Here is a 23,616-nt window from a genome sequence, read left to right as displayed (position 1 = left end):
GGAATGCACCGTCTGCCCGCTCCTTCCTCTCACGAACCGCACCGCTAGGACCCCGGCACCCTAAGACTCCATTTCTTTTTCAAGATGCGTCTGGGCCCAGGCCAGACCAACACTCAAGGGCTCCGACCCCGCCCAGCGAGCGCAAGAACGGGTGGGCGGGACGACTGCCTCGAGCGCCCCGGAAGTCACTGCCCCCCAGGCGGGCGGAGGCTCCTGGGCCTCGCGGCTTCGGATTGGCCAGAAGGTGGCGATGATACGTTACGCGCGAGGTCTGGCTCCGCCCCTACGCCCCTGCGCGCGGCCGGGCGGGGTGGGTGGTCCCTGGCGGCCATTACCCGGAACAGTCCCCGGCCTCGGGTCAGGTGACCCTCGGCGGAGCAGGAGGGAGGCGGGGGAGGGAAGAGGGCGTGAGGAGGGAAGGGAAGGGAGGGGAGGAGAGAGGAGAAGGGCGGAGTAAGAGGGAGGGGACGGGGGCGGGGTGCGAGCGGGTCACGTGATTCGGCATGGAGGCGGTGGCGGCGGCCGGGAGGAGCCGCCGGGGCAGAAGCCGCACTTGTTAGTGTGGGGGGAGGAGGAGGCTGGGGGACGCCAACACCGTCTGCCCGGGACGCCGAGGAGAAGGCGGGAGGGGGGTGGGGGCGAGATCGGGCTCCGACCCCCAGCCGAGGGGATGAGGGGAGCATGGGCGCCAAGGAGTCACGGATCGGATTCCTCAGCTACGAGGAGGCGCTGAGGAGAGGTGAGGGGGGAGGGGTCTGGGCGAGCTGCCGGGGAGGCCGGCGACGGGCTGCCCTGAGGGTGGGTGACCGGGGAAGGGGAGGGGAGCTTGAGGGCGTGGGGCCTGAGGCAGAAGGGGAAGGAGGCCACGATGGGGATACCGTGGGGCAGAAGAGTCGGGTGGGAGCAGTGTTTGGGGATTGGGATCGTGTGGACGGGGGCGAAGCTTTCCCAGAGAGAGGGGTGTCAGGCGCTAGCAGGGCACTGCCCTTGCTCTGTGGTGGCGTTGTTATCCTGGATGTGTCCAGGGAAGTCCCTCCTCCCCCCTTTTCTTGGGTGGCACCAGCCCTTCCAGCCCCCCTCATCCTTTACTGCCATTTTCTCCTATCACTCCTTCATAAACCCTCCAGCAATATCCTAACCTCCTACCTAACAACCCCGGCTGGAAAGGGAGAGGGGAGGCGGCTGCAAAGCCCTCCTTTTGCGAAGTAGAAGCCCCTTCAAGCCCCTTCCAATTGTAGTGTCTCTGCCTTTTCCAAGGGCTTTTGGCAGTCTCTTGGGGGCTGTCACCATCCCCTGCCTGCCACCCCCTCACCCTTTGAGCAGCTGACTTTGATAAGAACGACCTGAAATTGAGTTGTGTTTGAGGTGAGATGAGACTGGACAGCTGGTGTTGCCAGAAGATCTTGTCTTCGGTTTCATCGCCTCAGACATTGGTCAGAGCCTTTCATTGCACTTGATCCCCAGTTCTCATCCCCTCCTTCCCCATAAAATGGCATTCGGAAATCCAGCATTCTGATATTGTGTTGTAGCTCCCTTTAGAGACCGGCCTTGCTGTCAGTCCTAGCCTGCTGCTTATTGGCTCTGATGCACTGTATGTTGTCAGCCACCTCCAACCCCCTATCACTTACTCTGATACCGCTGTCCATGATCACTAAGGCACACGCTAACTCGAAGTGTCTATTGCACGGTTTATGGCCGGAATGTGACTTAATTTTTCATGACTGGGATTTCAATGTGTGTGTGTGTGTGTGTGTGTGTGTGTGTGCGCGCGCGTGCGCGTGCGCGCTTGCTTGTATTTATTTCTTTTCGACATTTAATGGATTTTCTTGGTAAGAAGTGAAAAACATTAAGCAGCTTAGGTGCTAGGCATTATTGGTAACAGGTTTCTAAGTCAAGAAACCAGCCGTGCTCCAGGTGATGGTTTTAGTAGCTAAAGATATAAAATAAAAAATCTAGATTACAAGACAGGCATTCAAAATGAGAATTTAATAGTGAACTCTTGTTCATGTGTAGGAAGGAAAGGGGTAAGTTCAGTGGGCCATCACCTGGAAATAGATACAGAATTTTGATATATTCCTGTGGACTGACCAGAATAACAAAAGTATGCTTTTTAGGTCTTTTTTTTTTTTTTCCCCCTGTGGAACAGTATACTGATTGTTCTTAGGGACAATCTCACTTGAACTTTTTTCCTTTCTTCAATATGAGAAATATTCCAAATTCTTGATGTGTTTCCAGCTCTAGAAGGCTAGTCATTTCTGGGATGCTGTTGAACCTGACAGGTCTGGCCTCAATTAGGCAGTGGCTTACATGGCATGAAAGAGGACATCAGTCAAACTGAATTCACCTTCAAGGTTTAGCAGCGTTTAGTTTCTTAAGTTTGAGGGTGTTTTAGCTGACATTAAGGAATTCTGAAATTAAACTTTTATCCAACTCTAGCCTGCCTACTTTCATATAAAACTAAGATTCTACCTTTGTAAATATAAAGGAAATTAATAGTTGGTGTATTTTTTTTTTTTTTTTTCTTTTTGCGGTATGTGGGCCTCTCACTGTTGTGGCCTCTCCCGTTGCGGAGCACAGGCTCCGGATGCGCAGGCCCAGCGGCCATGGCTCACGGGCCCAGCCGCTCCGCGGCATATGGGATCCTCCCAGACCGGGGCACGAACCCGTATCCCCTGCATCGGCAGGCGGACTCTCAACCACTGCGCCACCAGGGAGGCCCCTAGTTGGTGTATTTTAAAGTGATTTGACCGAAGGTATTTGTTCAATTTGTTAGGAAGTGTCTGCTTGTTGAATTTTAAAGCATATATTTGAAGAGGTAGCAAAATATTTGTTAAAACCTTATTTAACTGTTGTTTGAATGAATTTATGTTTTATCATTTTTGCTGCAGAGGAAAACTAAGGCAAGAAAGAGAAGCAAGTTGATAACATAGCATTTCTAAATGTAAACCCGCAGCTCTTTCTTTTATGAAGTGGGTAGTTCTTTTGAATATGATACTGTTTACACTAGTAAATGTCAGATTTTGATATAGAATTTTTTTTAGTAAGGTTATAGAAGGAATTTTAAAGCTTTTGATAGAGCTAGAAAATAGTTTGAGAACTTTTTTGGGGCATGTGAATAATGTAAATAGGTACTGAAACTTCCATCCTTAGTCTTAGCTGCTTGCTTATATTGTATAAGGTGAATGGGAAGGGGGAAAGGATTGGACGAATACACATGGTGTGTTATATGAATCATTGTGCAAGTAAAAAGCAAGCTTGATAAACTACTGAAATACCTACTTGCTTGGCTTTACTTAAAAGTACTGAGCACTAAATAATGCCTAACCACAATTAGATAGTATTAAAAAAATATCAAGTACATATTGCCACCTACAAATACGGAGTTACAAGCAGTTTATCTTGCAAAATGGGGCCTTGGAAATGGAGTGTAATGTGACAGATAACTCCTACTGAAAGGGCAGGCTAGTGACTTCTCATTTACATTTCAGAAGCTCTAGAAATTAGAAAGATTGGTTTTGCATACTAATTTAGCTACACTGTATATCAGTTTAATAAAAATTAATAATTTCCTTAAAATATACCTTAACTTTTTTTTTTTTCTTTAAGGGAGATGTATTAGTGGTAGCTTTTACTTTTGGCTTGTATCTATCTTTCTTAAATAGAACACAAGCTTTCCTTTGAAGGCTTGACTCTGGTTCAGTTGCATGTATTTTCTGAAGTACAGTATTACTGTACTTTATGGATAGTGAGAATTTTAGCATCTAAATTCTTCATCTCTTTACTTCATTTCCTTATTGCATCTTAAGTTTGTGGCTGTGTATTTCTAAAAATGTATTCTAAGTGCTTGGAACATAGCAATAAAAAAAAGTTGAATGAAAGGAATTGCAGTTTAGAGCATTTCAGAACTCTCAAGAAACCTTAAAAAATCTCCAGTTCTTTAATTCTTTCTTCCTCCTCCTCTCTTCCTTCCTTGCACCATTCTGGAAACAGAATTATAAGGCTTTTTTTTTTAAAATTAAGAATTGACTGAATTAAAATTGTCCTTAGCTTTTAAATTGTAGTAATAAAATACAGTAGGTAAATTTCTTCTAATCCCTTTCTTTAAGTAGAATTTGGCACTTGTATTAGACTAAGCAGCTGGCTGATGTCAAAAAGTTATGTTGTGGATTCACGTTTTCAAGTGTCTCTTTGCTCATACATTCAGCAAATTTTTACTGAGCGCTGTCTCTGACTTAGACACTGAAGAAACAGAGATGACTAAGACCCCTCTCCCATAGCCTGGGTGGATGATCTCCACCGAAGTGTACAGTATATATTGTAAGGTGTGTGTAGGACTGTCCATGGCAAGTGGGAATAAAATATCAGAACTTCTATGTTAAGATTCTTTTTTTGTGTTTTTTTGATTAATGGGCATAATATTTTCAAAAAGTAGTATATATGTATTTAATCTATAAATGATTAACATGCAGTATATTAAGTGCTCCAGTGCTATAGAAGGGAGTGCTGTAGGAATGTGGAGTGTGTGTGGGAGTATTTGGTGATCTGGAAGTGCCATATCACTGTACTCATTTCATAGTATGTGCTCAATTAATTGTTTATTAAAGAATTTAATTTCCTAGTCACTTAAAGGTTGTTGTGTTTGCTAGTGGAATAATTAGGCATGTAATAGTTGAGGATTTCAGAACTTTTCATTTTGCTTATCCACCAACCCTAATATGCTCTAAAACATTGACTCCCCAACCAAAATTTTATTCTCCATGTTCTGTAGTATTAATATTAAAATTTCATTAGTATTATACTACCTATGATGTGATGTTAGCTGGTTTAGTATAAAATATCATTGTATAAATGGAAATTGAATTTCACATTTGGTACCTTCTGGGATGCACTATTCTCTTTTATTAAAGCACTAATTTGCCTTCATCTAAATTTGCTAAATTTACCAGTGAACGCTCTAGCATTAGTGTGGAATGGTAGGTTTGGGTCAAGCCTTTTGCAAGTATGCCTCGCCAGCTGTTATTATATGTAAAGGAGAAAAATGGTGCAATTTTAAATTAGTCTGCTTATATGTAGTCACCTAAGTAGTTACAAAGGTTCTGTTCTTCATAATCTCCAGTTTGACACTCCATATGAAGTGTCAGTGACAAAGAGGAGATAAATACACCAATGAACCCTGGATATGGGGGGAATGAGCAGAATGAGGTGACATCACTTGATGGTTAATGGCCTCCCCATTTACCAAACTGGACAGCTGTTGTTTGTTGTTCATTGTTTGTCTTCGTGCTTGGTTAGTGAGACTTCACAGTGACAGCATTCAGGGTTGCCTTCCAGAAAGATGTGTAAGTCACTTAGACTTGGGAGTGTGGTGACCAACCAACAGCCAGGTGTTTTCTCAGGAGACAGGGAAGAATTTTGGCACTTGATTTTATGATAGGTCCCAGGAAAAGTTAGGGAAGTGATTATTATTGTTGCTGTGGCTATAGAAAATCTGTTTTTGGAGCACTAGAGATTAATGCTGAGAGTTTAGAAGCTCCAATGTTAAACAGCTGCAGAGGTAAAGAGGTTTTTACTTATAAATTAAAAGTTGGTGGTTTGATAGTAGTACTGAGAAGGCTAAGATGGGACTGACAGTTTTTTTTTTAATATCTTTAAACTTTAAAAAAATTATTTAAACAATTTTATTTTATATTGGAGTATAGTTGATTTACAGTGTGTTAGTTTCAGGTGTACAGCAAAGTGATTCAGTTATACATATACATATATCTGTTCTTTTTCAGATTCTTTTCCCATTAAGGTTATTACAGAATATTGAGTAGAGTTCCCTGTGCTATACAGTAGGTCCTTGTTGATGACAGTTCTTTCCATACTGTTTCTAGAAAGCATGGCTTCTCTTTTCAGGGCTTGTTTATGCTTCTGCTTTTACCTTTTGGGCTTCATGATATTTGTGTTTAAATTGAGCCACCCACTCAGCCTCTTTCCTTTCTTCTAATAATAAAGAGCTCTTGGAGGTCAGAGGTGGATAGTTAATTACTGACCCAAAAGCCTGATAAAACTAGCTTTATGGTATTTACTGTTATAGTCAGAGACCTGTCTGTTAGAAGACCCATCTATTCAAAGATGAAGGCTTTCCCTTGTCACCCCTTTTCATTAGGGATTTAATATTAACATAAGGCTCTTTTTACTTTAGAGGAATCCCAGGTTTATCACTATCTTGGAACAAGGTTCAGGAAAATTGATGGTTGTTGGAGTCCTTGATACTGGACTGCATTAAGAGCAAATCTATGCTAAAATGAGGTTTTACAGAGGAAGTTCTCCTCTTTCATTTCTGTAAAGTTAGAATGTCTTAGCATCTTACCCCTGGCAGAAAAAACTTTCAAGGCTTGCTGTGGTGTCTTGCCTTTTCCTAATGACTTGTAAAAGAGTCTAGAGAGATTGCATTGTGAAAAGGCCCTTCTATCAAGCTAGGCCTCTCCTCGTCTTTCCCGTGGCAGTAAATGGCACCACTCTTCCAACACGGTGGGTAAAGCCGAAAATCTATAGACATCCTTACTTCCTCTCTTTCACAGTCTGACCTAACCTCTTATCCCCAGTTTGAGTCTGTTGCCTAGTCATGTAGTTTGGTATCCAGTCCAGTCTGTTGACTTCTCATCTTCACTGCCACTACTCTAGTCCCAGCTGCCATCCTCTCTTGCTAAGATACCATGCAGTGGTTTCCCAGTTTCACACAGTGGCCAGTGTAATCTTAAAATTCAAATCAGATCCTGTCATTCCTTTCTTCTCAGGCTGTTTTCCTCTCAGTCGGGAAAGGCTGTTTATACATTTTCACATGTCTGGCTCATTCTTCATACCTGAAGTCCTAACTCGGGTTGCCTCAGCTTGGCCTTTTCTTATCATCTTATATGAAGTCGTCTTCTGTCAGTATTGCACTATTCTGTACAGTTCATAATTTGTGATTATCATGTTTATCGTCAGTCATGATGCTGAATCCCCAGTGCCAAGATAGGTTCAGTGCCTGGTGTATTTTTTTTTTTTTTTTTTTTTGCGGTATGCGGGCCTCTCACCGTCGTGGCCTCTCCCGTTGCGGAGCACAGGCTCCGGACGCGCAGGCTCAGCGGCCATGGCTCACGGGCCCAGCCGCTCCGCGGCATATGGGATCCTCCCAGACCGGGGCACGAACCCATATCCCCTGCATCGGCAGGCGGACTCTCAACCACTTGCGCCACCAGGGAGGCCCGCCTGGTGTATTTTGTGCTCAGCAAATATTGCATGACTGGGTGAATATACAAATGATGGAGAGAAGATTTGGAGAACTGCATAATGTTTGTGAGGTTGGGGGGTAAAGAGTGGAGTATTGACAGGGATTGAGTATACTGAGCAATCCATCTCAGAATTTCTTTTCCTTTCATCAGCTTTGAAAATCTTTGAAAAAAATTGCTAAAGGTTTTGAATCATAGTTAAAAACATGGGAGCCTTAAAAGTAATATGTAATTTTGTCTGTTTAGTTCAGATATTTAAGTTCATACCTAATAATGTAAAGTCCTGAGTAGTCATTGAGAGACTAGTATGGTGGTAAGTATTATGTTTATGAACACTTAAGAATGTCTTTTAGTAATACTTAATATTTAATAATTTGACTCATAAAGTGATTTTTTGGAAGCAATTTATTTTATTTTATTTTTTTTAATTTAAAAATTTATTTATTTTATTTATTTTTGGCTGCATTGGGTCTTCGTTGCTGCACGTGGGATTTCTCTAGTTGCGGCAAGTGGGGGCTACTCTTCGTTGCTGTGCGTGGGCTTCTCATTGTTGTGGCTTCTCTTGTTGAGGAGCACAGGTTCTAGACATGCGGGCTTCAGTAGTTATGGCACGCGGGCTCTGTAGTTGTGGCTCATGGGCTCTAGGTTGCAGGCTCAGCAGTTGTGGTGCAGGGGCTTAGTTGCTCAGGGGCTTAGTTGCTCCACGGCATGTGGGATCTTCCCGGCCCAGGGCTTGAACCTGCATTGGCAAGCGGATTCTTAGCCACTGCGCCACCAGGAAAGTCCCTAAATTTATTAATTTGGTCTTTATGTCTTGAAATTATATGCTTTTATTGCTACTTTTTTTTCCATTTAAGGAGTATTTATTGTGTTCCCACTATTAAAGATGAGGACTTGGCTCTTTTTCTATACTGCTACCAGTCCTCAAAGGACACACGTGCTCCTATCCTCCCATTTCTTTATCTTAGTATATGCATGTGTTAATTTTGGTTAGGGATCATTGTTCGCTGTTTACATAATTAGGCCTTTGTAAATGCTGTTCACAGCTAAGCTATTTAATATACTAGGATTACTTTTCCTTTCCTGTACGCTTGATTTCCTCTTAAATATTTCCTTTAATAATTGCTTTTTATATTATTTGCTTAGGTTTCTATTTACTATAATTCAACCGCCAAAGTTACCAACAAATGTTAAATCTACTCCATATGTTTTTTTTTTTTTTTTTTAATTATTTATTTATTTATTTTTGGCTGTGTTGGGTCTTCATTGCTGCATGTGGGCTTTCTCTAGTTGCCGTGTGCAGCCTTCTCACTGCAGTGGCTTCTCTTGTTGTGGAGCACAGGCTCTAGGAGCGTGGGCTTCAGTAGTTGTGGCGCATGGGCTTAGTTGCTCTGCGGCATGTGGGATCTTCCCAGACCAGGGATCGAAACTGTGTCGCCTGCATTGGCAGGTGGATTCTCAACCACTGTGCCACCAGGGAAGTCCCTACTCCATATGTTAATATGCATCAGGTGTTCACTCAGTTCACCATATTAGAAAAAACTTTTCCTGGAACTTTCTGGCCTGCTCCAATCTGTACCTTTTGCCTTTGTGCTTAAAGCATAGCTGCCATCCTGGGATCTTCCTCACCATTATTCTGGGGATTTCCTTCGCTGTCCTGTGTTGGATCCTGTTGTCTGTATTCTTCGTTTCCTCTTTCTTGATTTACACTTCCATTTTGGTGGGACACCACCGCGCAGCTTGCCGGTTATTGGTTCCCTGACCAGGGATTGAACCCACCCGCCAGGCAGTGGACGGGGATCGAACCTGTGCCCCCTGCAGTGGAAGCACAGAGTCTTAACCACTGGACCACCAGGGAAGTCCCGAGTCTGGTGCTTTTTTAAAAATAATTCTTATATCTCTACTTTTTAATTTCCGAGAGGGCTTCCATGTTTTTACCAACTAGTTATTTTGAAGTTCCTTTTTAATAATCCTTATACTTAATCTTCAGTCATGTGGATCTTAATTTAAGGCTCAGGGCAGATTCACTGCAGTGTTCACTTAGAGACTGGGGTAGGAGGAAGACATTGCCACAGAATACAGTTTTCATGATCATATACCACTAGGGTATAAAACTCCATGAGGGTGGGGACGTGTCTTACTCACTGCTGTATCCTTAGCACTTGCACAGTGCCTGTCACACATTAGCTAATCAATACATATTTGTTGAATGAGTGAATTTTATATCAAAGCAATCTTTTCTAAAAACCACATTGAATTTTTAGAGGAAAATTGGTTCGGATATGTGTGTGTGCCCAGAGGCTTAAAACTCATGTTTTCTTATCTATAGTATATATGTATTTAAATGCATCTTTTGCTTTTAAAAAATGGTTAGTTGTATCAGGCATGTTATTATGTCATTTTTGGCTCTGCTTTAAAGTTGGTTTTGGAATCTGTTGGTGAGTAGCTGTGGTAGGAAGCTGTGGTGGGTTTGGAACAGTTGTTTGATTAATAAATTCGGTTTAGAGATTCTTTAGTTTATGTAAGCATCTATAAATGAAATCTTTCACTGTATAGAGTTTTATAGATCAGAAGTTATTCATTTTGTCAGAGATGCTGACTTGAGAATACCTCTTTACAGCTGATTATGGAGGGACAAATTGCTTATTCTTTGTAGGCTTAGAGGTGTAGTAAGGAGCAATTACCTAATGGTGGAAACATTTTATATTGTCACATTGCTGGTACCATAGAGATTCAAATTGAAGTTGACAGATGATTGCCAAGCAAATATATTTATTTTTAAAAATTTTTATTTATGGCTGTGTTGGGTCTTCGTCGCTGCACGTGGGCCCTCCCTAGTTGTGCTGAGTGGGGGCTAGTGCGCGGGCTTCTCATTGCGCTGGCCTCTCCCGTTGCAGAGCACGGGCTCTAGGTGCATGGACCTCAGTAGTTGTGGCTCGTGGGCTCCAGAGCGCAGGCTCAATAGTTGTGGTGCATGGGCTTAGTTGCTCCGTGGCACGTGGGATCTTCCAGGACCAGTGCTTGAACCCGCGTCCCCTGCCTTGGCAGGCAGGTTTCTAACCACTGCACCACCAGGGAAGTTCCAAGCAAATATATTTAAAAAATAAAGGAAAATAGGACATCAACTGAATGAACACTTGGCAATGAATAACATCTCATAGAAAAATGTTCCATTTTGAGTGGAGCATGTTTCTTATATTATTTCAGTAGACTCCAAAACTAAATGCAACTTCGGGCCCAAGCCAGAAACCTAGTCATCAGTTGAGACTCTTTCTTTCCTCTGTTCACATTTAATCAGTCACAGTGTCCTTTTGGTGCTACCTTCTTATTATCTTCTGTTTCTTCTCCACCTTTAAAGTCATTGCCTTAGAAAAGGGCTTCATCTGTCCCCTGGACTATTAGTCTCATACCCCTCCAATCCATTATACATCTGGAATAGTCTTTCTGAAATGTACATCTGGTCATTTTACTCAAGTGCCTTTCAGTGGAAGGTACACATGGTTTGATGTCAGTCTTTTTAGCATGGCAAGCCCTGGTAGTTTCTGTGATTTGGCCTTGTCTGAATACTCTGTGCCTTTGAAAATGCTGCTTCCTAGATCTGGGAATGCCCCCCTTCATTACTTACATACAACAAAATCTCACTGTACAGCTTGATGAAATTTTAGGTATGTACCCAAGTAACCACCATGCAAAACCAAGATAAAGAACATTCCCACCACCCCAGTAGGTTCCCTCCTAACCTCTCCCAGTTGATACTGCCCTTCAGAGGTAACCACTGTTTCGACTTCTATCACTGTAGATTAGTTTTGCTTATTTTTGTGTCTCGTATGAATAGAATCACGCAATATTTACTTTTTTTGTGCACAGTGAACTCATTAAAAAAAATTGAGTGTGAACTCATTTTTAAGACCAAATTTTAAGCCTTTTCTCTATGAAGTAAATTCTTGAGAAGATTACTAGTATCTTGAATTAGCGTCAATGTATTATTTTCATTTCTAGAAGCTGACGTAGAGGCTGGCATGAAGCACATGCTCATCAATGAATTTACATACATCTTTCTCCCTGAACCATCTGCCTTACTAGATCCTCATCCATCAAAACTAAACCCAGGCATCAAGTCCTTTTAGAAGCCTTCCCTGATATTGCTCCGACTTTCTCTCCTGCTGTAATATGCTTTTATTGTAGTAGTTATCCCACTGCATTATAGCTGCTGGTTTAATTGGCTGTCTCCTCTACTTTATGTTGAGTTCTGAAATCCTTCAGAATGAGAACTCTGGGGTCTAGAAGGTGCCTGGTAGGGCTTATTAAAATGTTGACTGAATGAATGGGACAACTTAGTGCCTTTTGAATAAAGGAGAAAGCTCACAGAATAAAGCTAGTAGTAATAATCTGGTAAATTGTATTTTTACAGGATAAATTATGGTTGTTTCATGACATTTATGCAAATATTTAAATGTTCCAGGAATATAAACATTTAAAATTGGGTTAAAAACTGGCTCTATAATAAAATTACATGAATCCACAAAGCACTCTGTAGAAGATACGAAGGAAAACAGAAACATGACCTTATATGCAAGGACTAGTAGATTCCTTTTTAAAACATTTATTTATTTATTTATTTAATTTATTTATTCGTTTGCGCCAGGTGTTAGTTGTGGCAGGCGGCTCATTAGTTGAGGCTTGCGGGCTCCTTGGTTGCGGTTCGCTGGTTCCTTAGTGGGGGCTTGTGGGCTCCTTAGTTGTGGCTTGCCAACTCCTTAGTTGTGGCATGCAAACTTTTTTTTTTTTAATTTTTAGTTTTCTAAAAAATCTCTATTGGAGTATAATTGCTTTACAATGGTGTGTTAGTTTCTGCTTCATAACAAAGTGAATCAGCTATACATATACATATACCCCCATATCTCCTCCCTCTGCATCTCCCTCCCACCCTCCCTATCCCACCCCTCTAGGTGGTCACAAAGCACCGAGCTGATCTCCCTGTGCTATGCGGCTGCTTCCCACTAGCTATCTATTTTACATTTGGTAGTGTGTATATGTCAATGCTACTCTCTTACTTCGTCCCGGGTTACCCTTCCCACTCCCTGTGTCCTCAAGTCCATTTTCTATATCTGTGTCTTTATTCCTGTCCTGACCCTAGGTTCATCAGAACCTTTTTTTTTTCTTTTTAGGTTCCATATATATGTGTTAGCATACGGTATTTGGTTTTCTCTTTCTGACTTACTTCACTCTGTATGACAGACTCTGGGCCCATCCACCTCACTACAAATAACTCAATTTCGTTTCTTTTTATGGCTGAGTAATATTCCATTGTATATATGTGCCACATCTTCTTTATCCATTCATCTGTCGATGGACACTTAGGTTGCTTCCATGTCCTGGCTGTTGTAAATAGAGCTGCAATGAACATTGTGGTCCATGTCTCTTTCTGAATTATGGTTTTCTCAGGGTATATGCCCAGTAGTGGCATTGCTGGGTCGTATAGTAGTTCTATTTTTAGTTTTTTAAGGAACCTCCATACTGTTCTCCATAGTGGCTGTATCAATTTACATTCCCACAAACAGTGCAAGAGGGTTCCTTTTTCTCCACACCCTCTCCAGCATTTATTGTTTGTAGATTTTTTGATGATGGCCCTTCTGACTGGTGTGAGATGATATCTCATTGTAGTTTTGATTTGCATTTCTCTAATGATTAATGATGTTGAGCATTCTTTTATGTGTTTGTTGGCCATCTGTATATCTTCTTTGGAGAAATGTCTCTTTAGGTCTTCTGCCCATTTTTGGATTGGGTTGTTTGTTTTTTTTGATATTGAGCTGCATGACTTGCTTGTATGTTTTGGAGATTAATCCTTTGTCAGTTGCTTCATTTTCAAATATTTTCTCCCATTCTGAGGGTTGTCTTTCATCTTGTTTATGGTTTCCTTGTTTATTTTTGTTTTTATTTCCATTTCTCTAAGAGGTGGGTCAAAAAGGATCTTGCTGTGATTTATGTCATAGAGTGTTCTGCCTATGTTTTCCTCCAAGAGCTTTATAGTGTCTGGCCTAACATTTAGGTCTTTAATCCATTTTGAGTTTATTTTTGTGTATGGTGTTAGGGAGTGTTCTAATTTCATTCTTTTACATGTAGCTGTCCAGTTTTCCCAGCACTACTTACTGAAGAGGATGTCTTTTCTCCATTGTATATTCTTGCCTCTTTTATCAAAAATAAGGTGACCATATGTGCGTGGGTTTATCTCTGGGCTTTCTATCCTGTTCCATTGATCTATATTTCTGATTTTGTTCCAGTACCATACTGTCTTGATTACTGTAGCTTTGTAGTATAGTCAGAAGTCCGGGGGCCTGATTCCTCCAGCTCTGTTTTTCTTTCTCAAGATTGCTTTGGCTATTCGGGGTCTTTTGTGTTTCCATACAAATTGTGAAATTTTTTGTTGTGGTTCTGTAATAAATGCCAGTGGTAGTTTGATAGGGATTGCATTGAATCTGTAGATTGCTTTGGGTGGTATAGTCATTTTCACAATGTTGATTCTTCCAATCCAAGAACATGGTATATCTCTCCATCTGTTTGTATTATCTTTAATTTTTTTCATCAGTGTCTTATAGTTTTCTGCATACAGGTCTTTTGTCTCCTTAGGTAGGTTTATTCCTAGGTATTTTCTTCTTTTTGTTGCATGGTAAATGGGAGTGTTTCCTTAATTTCTCTTTCAGATTTTTCATCATTAGTGTATAGCAATGCAAGAGATTTCTGTGCATTAATTTTGTATCCTGCTACTTTACCAAATTCGTTAATTAGCTGTAGTAGTTTCCTGGTAGCATCTTTAGGATTCTCTATGTATAGTATCATGTCATCTGCAAAGAGTGACAGCTTTACTTCTTTTTTTTTTTTTTTTATGGTACGCGGGCCTCTCACTGTTGTGGCCTCTCCTGTTGCGGAGCACAGGCTCTGGACACGCAGGCTCAGCGGCCATGGCTCACGGGCCCAGCCACTCCACGGCATGTGGGATCTTCCCGGACAGGGGCACGAATCCGCGTCCCCTGCATCGGCAGGCAGACTCCCAACCACTGTGCCACCAGGGAAGCCCTTTACTTCTTCTTTTCCAATTTGGATTCCTTTTATTTCTTTTTCTTCTCTGATTGCTGTGGCTAAAGCTTCCATCTATGTTGAATAATAGGGTGAGAGTGGACAACCTTGTCTTGCTCCTGATCTTAGTGGAAATGGTTTCAGTTTTTCACCATTGAGGATGATGTTGACTGTGGGTTTTTCATATATGACCTGTATTATATTGAGGTAAGTTCCCTCTATGCCTACTTTCTGGAGGGTGTTTATCATAAATGGGTGTTGAATTTTGTCAAAAGCTTTTTCTGCATCTATTGAGGTGATCATATGGTTTTTCTCCTTCAATTTTTAATATGGTTTATCACATTGATTGATTTGCGTATATTGAAGAATCCTTTCATTCCCCACTTGATCATGGTGTATGATCCTTTTAATGTGCTTTTGGGTTCTGTGTGCTAGTATTTTGTTGAGGATTTTTGCATCTATGTTCATCAGTGATATTGGCCTGTAGTTTTCTTTCTTTGTGGCATCTTTGTCTGGTTTTGGTATCAGAGTGATGGTGGCCTTGTTGAATGAGTTTGGGAGTGTTCCTCCTTCTGCTGTATTTTGGAAGAGTTTGAGAAGGATAGGTGTTAGCTCTTCTCTACATATTTGATAGAAATTTCCTGTGAAGCCATCTGGTCCTGGACTTTTGTTTGTTGAAAGATCTTTTTCTTTTTTTTTTTTTTTTTTTTTTTTTTTGCGGTACACGGGCCTCTCACTGTTGTGGCCTCTCCCATTGTGGAGCACAGGCTCCGGACGCGCAGGCTCAGCGGCCATGGCTCACGGGCCCAGCTGCTCCACAGCACGTGGGATCTTCCCGGACTGGGGCATGAACCCGTGTCCCCTGCATCAGCAGGCGGACTCTCAACCACTGCGCCACCTGGGAAGCCCAAAAGATCTTTAATCACAGTTTCAGTTTCAGTGCTTGTGATTGATCTGTTCATATTTTCTATTTCTTCCTGATTCAGTCTTGGCAGGTTGTGCATTTCTAAGAATTTGTCCATTTCTTCCAGGTTGTCCATTTTATTGGCATAGAGTTGCTTGTAGTAATCTCTCATGATCCTTTGTATTTCTGCATTGTCAGTTGTTACTTCTCCTTTTTCATTTCTAATTCTATTGATTTGAGTCTTCTCCCTTTTTTTCTTGATGAGTCTGGCTAATGGTTTATCAATTTTTGTTTATCTTCTCAAAGAACCAGCTTTTAGTTTTTTTGATCTTTGCTACTGTTTCCTCATTTCTTTTTCATTTATTTCTGATCTGATCTTTATGATTTCTTTCCTTCTGCTAACTTTGGGGGTTTTTTGTTCTCTTTATCTAATTGCTTTAGGTGTAAGGTTAGGTTGTTTTTTTTTTTTTTTTTTTTTTTTTGCGGTACGTGGGCCTTCACTGTTGTGGCCTCTCCCGTTGCAGAGCACAGCCTATGGACGGGCAGGCTCAGCAGCCATGGCTCACGGACCCAGCCACTCCGTGGCATGTGGGATCTTCCCTGACCGGGGCACGAACCCGTGTTCCCTGCATCGGCAGGCGGACTCTCAAACACTGCGCCACCAAGGAAGCCCAAGGTTAGGTTTTTTATTTGCGATGTTTCTTGTTTCTTAAGGTAGGATTGTACTGCTATAAACTTCCCTCTTAGAACTGCTTTTGCTGCATCCCATAGGTTTTGGGTCGTCGTGTCTCCATTGTCATTTGTTTCTAGGTATATTTTGATTTCCTCTTTGATTTCTTCAGTGATTTTTTGGTTAGTTAGTAGTGTATTGTTTAGCCTCCATGTCTTGGTATTTTTTACAGATTTTTTCCGGTAATTGATATCTAGTCTCATAGCATTGTGGTCGCAAAACATATTTGATACGATTTCAGTTTTCTTAAATTTACCAAGGCTTGATTTGTGATGCAAGATATGATCTGTTCTGGATAATGTTCCATGAGCACTTGAGAAGAAAGTGTGTTCTGTTGTTTTTGGATGGAATGTCCTATAAATATCAATTAAGTCCATCTTGTTTAATGTATCATTTAAAGCTTGTGTTTCCTTATTTTTCATTTTGGATGATCTGTCCATTGGTGAAAGTGGGGTATTAAAGTCCCCTACTGTGATTGTGTTACTGTCGATTTCCCCTTTTATGGCTGTTAGCACTTGCCTTATGTATTGAGGTGCTCCTATGTTGGGTGCATAAATATTTACAATTGTTATGTCTTCTTCTTGGATTGATCCCTTGATCATTATGTAGCATCCTTCTTTATCTCTTTTAATAGCCTTTATTTTAAAGTCTGTTTTGTCTGATATGAGAAGTGCTGCTCCAGATTTCTTTTGATTTCCATTTGCATGGAATATCTCTTTCCATCCCCTCACTTTCAGTCTGTATGTGTCCCTAGGTTGAAGTGGGTCTCTTGTTGACAGCATATATATGGGTCTTGTTTTTGTATCCATTCAGCCAGTCTATGTCTTTTGGTTGGAGCATGTAATCCATTTATATTTAAGGTAACTGTTGATATGTATGTTTCTGTTACCATTTTTAAAATTGTTTTGGGTTGTTATTGCAGATCTTTTCCTTCTCTTGTGTTTCCTGACTAGAGAAATTCCTTTAGCATTTGTTGTAAAGCTGCTTTGGTGCTGCTGAATTCTCTTAGCTTTTGCTTGTCTGTAAAGGTTTTAATTTCTCCAACGAATTTGAATGAGATCCTTGCTGGGTAGAGTAATCTTGGTTGTAGGTTTTTCCCTTTCATCACTTTAAATATGTCTTGCCACTCCCTTCTGGCTTGCAGAGTTTCTGCTGAAAGATCAGCTGTTAACCTTATGAGGATATCTTTGTATGTTATTTGTTGTTTTTCCCTTGCTGCTTTTAATATTTTTTCTTTGTATTTAATATTTGATAGTTTGATTAATATTTGTCTTGATGTATTTCTCCTTGGATTTATCCTGTATGTGTGCTTCCTGGACTTGATTGACTATTTCCTTTCCCATATTAGGGAAGTTTTCAACTATAATCTCTTCAAATATTTTCTCAGTCCCTTTCTTTTTCTCTTCTTCTTCTGGGACCCCTATAATTTGAATGTTGGTGTGCTTAATGTTGTCCCAGAGGTCTCTGAGACTGTCCTCAATTCTTTTCATTCTTTTTTCTTTATTCTGTTCTGCTGTAGTTATATCCAGTATTTTATCTTCCAGGTCACTTATCCATTCTTCTGCCCTAGTTATTCTGCTACTGATCCCTTCTAGAGAATTTTAATTTCATTTATTGTGTTGTTAATTATTGTTTGTTTTCTCTTTAGTTCTTCTAGGTTGTTGTTAAACATTTCTTGAGTTTTCTCCTTTCTATTTCCAAGATTTTGGATCATCTTTACTATCATTATTCTGAATTCTTTTTCAGGTAGACTGCCTATTTCCTCTTCATTTGTTTGGTCTGGTGGGTTTTTATCTTGCTCCTTCATCTGCTGTGTGTTTCTCTGTCTTCTCATTTTGCTTCACTCACTGTGTTTGGGGTCTCTTTTCACAGGCTGCAGGTTCGTAGTTCTCGTTGTTTTTGGTGTCCGACCCCAGTGGCTAAGTTTGGTTCAGTGGGTTGTGTAGGCTTCCTGGTGGAGAGGACTAGTGCCTGTGTTCTGGTGGGTGAGGCTGGATCTTGTCTTTCTGGTGGGCAGGACTGTGTCCAGTAGTGTGTTTTGGGTGTCTATGAGCTTATTATGATTTTAGGCAGCCTCTCTGCTAATGGGTCGGGTTGTGTTCCTGTCTTGCTAATTGTTTGGCATAGGGTGTCCAGCACTGTAGCTTGCTGGTTGTTGAGTGGAGCTGGATCTTAGCATTGAGATGGAGATCTCTAGGAGAGCTTTCGCCATTTCATATTACGTGGAGCCAGGAGGTCTCTGGTGGACCAGTGTCCTGAACTTGGCTCTCCCACCTCAGAGGCACAGGCCTGACACCCGGCCGGAGCAAGAAGACCCTGTCAGCCACATGGCTCAGAAGAAAAGGGAGAAAAAAAGAAAGAAAGAAAAAATAAATAAAATAAAATAAAGTTATTAAAATAAAAAATAATTATTAAAAATAAAAAAATTTAAAAGTAAGAAAAAAAAGAAAAAAGAAAGGAAGAAAGATAGAAGAGAGCAACCAAACCAAAAAACAAATCCACCAAGCGCTAAAACTATACTAAAAAAAAAAAAACGCTAAAACTATACTAAAACAAGCGCTAAAACTATACTAAAAAAAAAAAAACAAAATGGAGAGACAAAACCCTAGGACAAATGGTAAAAGCAACGCTATACAGACAGAATCACACTAAGAAGCATACACATACACATTCACAAAAAGAGAAAAAGGAAAAAAAGTATATATATATAAAAAAAAGGAGGAAGAGAGCAACCAAATCAATAAAGAAATCTACCAATGATAATAAACTCTAAATATTAAACTAAGATAAACATAAAGCCAGGAACAAATCAGATGCAGAAAGCAAACCCCATGTCTACAGTTGCTCGCAAAGTCCACCGCCTCAATTTTGGGATGATTTGTTGTCTATTCAGGTATTCCACAGATGCAGGGTATATCAAATTGATTGTGGAGGTTTAATCCACTGCTCTCGAGGCTGCTGGGAGAGATTTCTCTTTCTCTTCTTTGTTCGCAGAGCTCTTGGGTTTCAGCTTTGGATTTGTCCCCGCCTCTGCATGTAGGTTGCCTGAGGGCAACTGTTCTTTGCTGAGATGGGACGGGGTTAAAGGAGCGGCTGATTCGGGGGCTTTGGCTCACTCAGGCCGGGGGTGGGGAGGAGTACGGAATGCGGGGTGAGCCTGCGGCGGTAGAGGCAGACATGACGTTGCAGCAGCCTGAGTCGCGCTGTGCGCTCTCCCGGGGAAGTTGTCCGTGGATCACGGGACCCTGGCAGTGGCGGGCTGCACAGGCTCCCGGGAGGGGAGGTGTGGATAGTGACCTGTGCTTGCACACTGGCTTCTTGGTGGCTGCAGGAGCAGCCTTAGCATTTCATGCCCGTCTCTGGGGTCCACGCTGATAGCCGTGGTTTGCGCCCGTCTCTGGAGCTCATTTAGGCGTTGCTTTGAATCTCCTCTCTTCACACTCCCCAAAACAATGATCTCTTGCCCCTTAGGCAGGTCCAGACTTTTTCCTGGACTACCTCCTGGCTAGGTGTGGCGCACTAGCCCCCTTCAGGCTGTGTTCACGCAGCCAACTCCAGTCCACTCCCTGGGATCTGGCCTCTGAAGCCGGAGCCTCAGCTCCCAGCCCCCACCCGCCCCGGAGGGTGAGCAGACAAGCCTCTCAGGCTGGTGTGTGCTGGTTGGCACCAATCCTCTGTGCAGGAATCTCTCCACTTTGCCCTCTGCACCTCTGTTGCTGCACTCTCCTCCATGGCTCTGAAGCTTGCCCCTCCCTTCCCGCCACCCACCGTCTCCGCCAGTGAAGGGGCTTCCTAGTGTGTGGAAAGTTTTCCTCCTTCAGAGCTACCTCCCAGAGGTGCAGGTCCCGTCCCTATTCTTTTGTCTCTGGTTTTTCTTTTTTCTTTTGCCCTACCCAGGTATGTGGGGAATTTCTTGCCTTTTGGGAAGTCTGAGGTCTTCTGCTAGCGTTCAGTAGGTGTTCTGTAGGGGTTGTTCTACACGTGGATGTATTCTTAGTATTTGTGGGGAGGAAGGTGATCTCCAGGTCTTACTCCTCCGCCATCTTGAAGGTCTCGGCATGCGAACTCTTAGTTGTGGCATGCCTGTGGGATCTAGTTCCCTGACCAGGGATTGAATCCCGACCCCCTGCATTGGAATCTCGGAGTCTTTTTGTTTGTTTGTTTGTTTGTTTAATTTATTTTTTGGCTTCGTTGCTCTGTGTGGGCTTTCTCTAGTTGTGGCGAGTGTGGGCTACCCTTCGTTGCGGTGCATGGGCTTCTCATTGCGGTGGTTTCTCTTGTTGTGGAGCATGGGCTCTAGGTGTGTGGGCTTCAGTAGTTGCAGCATGTGGGCTCAGTAGTTGTGGCACATGGGCCCTAGAGCACATGGGCATCAGTAGCTGCGGCTCACGGGCACTAGGGCACACAAGCTTCAGTAGTTGGGCTGTGTGGGCTCAGTATATGGCGCACAGGCTCAGTAGTTGTGGTGCATGGACTTAGTTGCTCCGCAGCTTGTGGGATCTTCCCGGACCAGGGCTTGAACCCGTGTCCCCTGCATTGGCAAGCGGATTCTTAACCACTGCACCACCAGGGAAGTCCCGGGACTAGTAGATTTCTAATTTGTGTGATAATTAGTACCTTTAAGTTTGAGTGCCCCCTTTTTGCAGATGAGCGTTGGTTTGATTGGTTTTGAGACACATTTCTCATAAACAGTAAATACTTACTGATATGAATAGAAAGTAAGGGAAAGTCATGTCAAAAGTCCATGCAATTTTTGGAAACTTTTTTCATATAATTTACCACACTTCGATATATACTCCTACTTAAAAAATTTTAACTTCTTTACAGTAAGCATTATGTGGGCTAATTGGTTGGTACTCCTCATTTCATATTTCTGTTATTTGTCTGGGTGACTTTTTCTCTGCTTTCATTTATTCTAATAATTTTATATTGTACAGAGTGTTGGACAGGCAAGATGAGGCTAGAATATGAAGGGTTTGTTCTCATTTGATTCTACCCATCTTTCTGGACTTCTAGACTTTGCCTAAATTGTACTTCTTCTCTGGAATGTTCATGGACTATCCAGCACTTACCACTTTTGAGCTCCTGTGACTCTTAATTTGTATCCTTGTTATTTTAATATTTTTACATACATATGGTATTGTTTTATGTTTATTAATTTAATCTTCCCGCTAGATTGAAAATTTCTTGAGGAAGAATCTTTTTTTTTTTTTTTGCGGTACGTGGGCCTCTCACTGCTGTGGCCTCTCCCGCTGCAGAGCACAGGCTCCGGACGCGCAGGCTCAGTGGCCACGGCTCACGGGCCCAGCCACTCTGTGGCACGTGGGATCCTCCCGGACTGGGGCAAGAACCCGTGTCCCCTGCATCGGCAGGCGGACTCTCAACCACTGCACCACCAGGGAAGCCCAGGAGGAATCTTTAAAAAAAAAAACACTGGGGGGGTGGGATGAATTGGGAGATCGGGATTGATATATATACACTAATATGTATAAAATAGATAATTAATGAGAACCTGCTGTATAGCACAGGGAACTCTATTTCAGTTCACTATACAGTAGAAACTAACACAACATTGTGAAACAACTGTACCCCAATAAAAAACAACAACAACAAAAACCCACTTTGTACTGCTTTAAACACAGAAAGATGTTCAGCATTTGTTTGGTGATCAAGAGAAGCAGATGGTTACAGTCATTGGTGTCTTTACATGATGATGTGTTGCATTTTAAAATCAGTAGTTATTTCTTATTTAGTTTTATTTTAAGATATACAGTTGGCCCTCTGTCCTCCTTGGGTTTTGCATCTGCAGATAAGGAGGGCTGACTGTATTCATTGTACTGCACCATTTAATGTAAAGGACTTGAGCATCTGTGGATTTTGTTATCCACAGGGGCTCCTGGAACTAGTCCCCCACAGATACCAAGGGACAACTGCACCTTTTAAATTTCATTTCCATGTCTTCATCTGAATGTTTAAATAACATGTGGCTCATACCTCAAACTCCCAATTTGCAAGTTTGTAGAAATGTGACTGAAGGTTACAATTATAGGTCCAAGAGAGCTGCACTGCATGGCAGTTCTGTATGTGTTAGAAGAATTTATTAGAAGATAGACAATTGTAGGTTGCACTGCGATTTAGAAGACTTTTGTCATCTTATATATTTGTGTCAGTTTGAGGATTTGAAAATGCACCCAAGATGTCTACTTCTCACCAGTGCCTTTGTGATCCTGGCAGGGGTAAGCTAAGCTGAAAGGGTAGACTCTTATGTTTATCTTAGTATCCTGAGTCCTTATACCTAGAATGATAGATGTTTACATATTTCCCTGTGCAAGTGGAAACACTGCAAGTGGATTTTTCAGCCTTTTAAAGTTTTCACATTTATTAAGTCCTTCACAATTATTTCCAGTAGTTAAAAAAAAATCTAATTTGACATTTGCACTTCTGTAAAACCCTTTCTAAAAGCTGTGTGTGTGTGTATGTGTGTGTGTATTCCTAACATTAACAAGTAAAATAATATACTTTTCTCATACATATGAGATAGAAAGCAAAAATTATACTCAGTTATGATTTCTAATTGCAGTAGGAACATAGCCTTTTGACCAGTATTGTATTTCCAACTGTCTTAGCATTGTTGTAAGGGACTTCTGAAATGTTTCATGTGAATTTTTGTCTCATCTTCACCGACTCAGGTATGTACATAATTTTGTTTTTTTTTTTCTGACTTCAGTCATTTATTATTACTATGGTAAACTATACATAATATTAACTTTACTCTTTGAACCATTTAAAAATGCATAATTCACTGGCATTAAGTACATTCATAATGTTGTGCAACCATCACCAGTATCTATTTCTAGAACTCATTCATCATCCCAAACAGAAACTCTATAATTATTAAATAATAACCCCTCCTCTGCCACCCCCTAGCCCCTAGTAACCTCTGTTCTACTTTCTGTTTCTGAATTTGCATATTCTAGGTACCTCTAATAAGTGGAATCATGCAGTGTTTATCCTTTCATGTCTTATTTCACTTAACATAATATTTTCAGGGTTCATCCATGTTGTAGTATGTAGCAGATTTCATTCCTTTTTATGGCTGAATAATATATATATTATTAATAATAATGAATATACTACATTTTGTTTATCCATTCATCTGAACATTTGAATTATTTCTACCTTTTTGTTATTGTGAATAATGCTGCTATGAACATTGGTGTACAAAGATCTGTTTGAGTCCCTGCTTTCAGTTCTTTTGAGTATATACCTAGGAGTGGAACTTCTGGGTCATATGGTACCTCGATACTTAACAGTTTGAGGAACTGCCAATCTGTTTTCCAAAGTGGCTGCACTATTTTACACTCCCACCAGCAATGTATGAGGGTTATGGTTTTTCCACATCTTTGTCTATACTTGTTATCTGTCTTATTTTAGTCATCCTAGTGGATATGAAGTAGTATCTCCTTGTAGTTTTTTTTTTTTTTAAGATTTAATTTTATTTATTTTTGGCTGTGTTGGGTCTTCATTGCTGCACACAGCCTTTCTCTAGTTGTGGTGAACAGGGGCTACTCTTTGTTGCGGAGCACAGGCTCTAGGCCGTGGGCTTCAGTAGTTGTAGCATGCGGGCTCAGTAATTGTGGCACGTGGGCTCT

General features: G+C 41.5%; 1 protein-coding gene across 2 annotated transcripts in view; it reads left to right on the top strand.

Annotated features, from left to right (window-relative positions):
- Nucleotides 1–594: 594 nt before the first annotated feature.
- Nucleotides 595–23,616, top strand: part of USP32 (ubiquitin specific peptidase 32) — a 212,016-nt gene continuing 188,994 nt past the window's right edge. For both annotated transcript variants that reach the window (XM_060081803.1, XM_060081802.1), the window contains exon 1: nucleotides 595–739. In XM_060081803.1, coding sequence (XP_059937786.1) covers nucleotides 682–739 — 58 coding nt within the window. In that variant the 5' untranslated portion in view covers nucleotides 595–681. The remainder of the gene's footprint in view (nucleotides 740–23,616) is intronic.

This window comes from Mesoplodon densirostris, chromosome 18 (assembly GCF_025265405.1).
Source record: "Mesoplodon densirostris isolate mMesDen1 chromosome 18, mMesDen1 primary haplotype, whole genome shotgun sequence".
In the NCBI taxonomy this organism is placed as follows: Eukaryota; Metazoa; Chordata; class Mammalia; order Artiodactyla; family Ziphiidae; genus Mesoplodon; species Mesoplodon densirostris.
The sequence above is the reverse complement of the archived record's forward strand: the minus strand, read 5'-3'. Positions and strand labels throughout refer to the sequence as shown.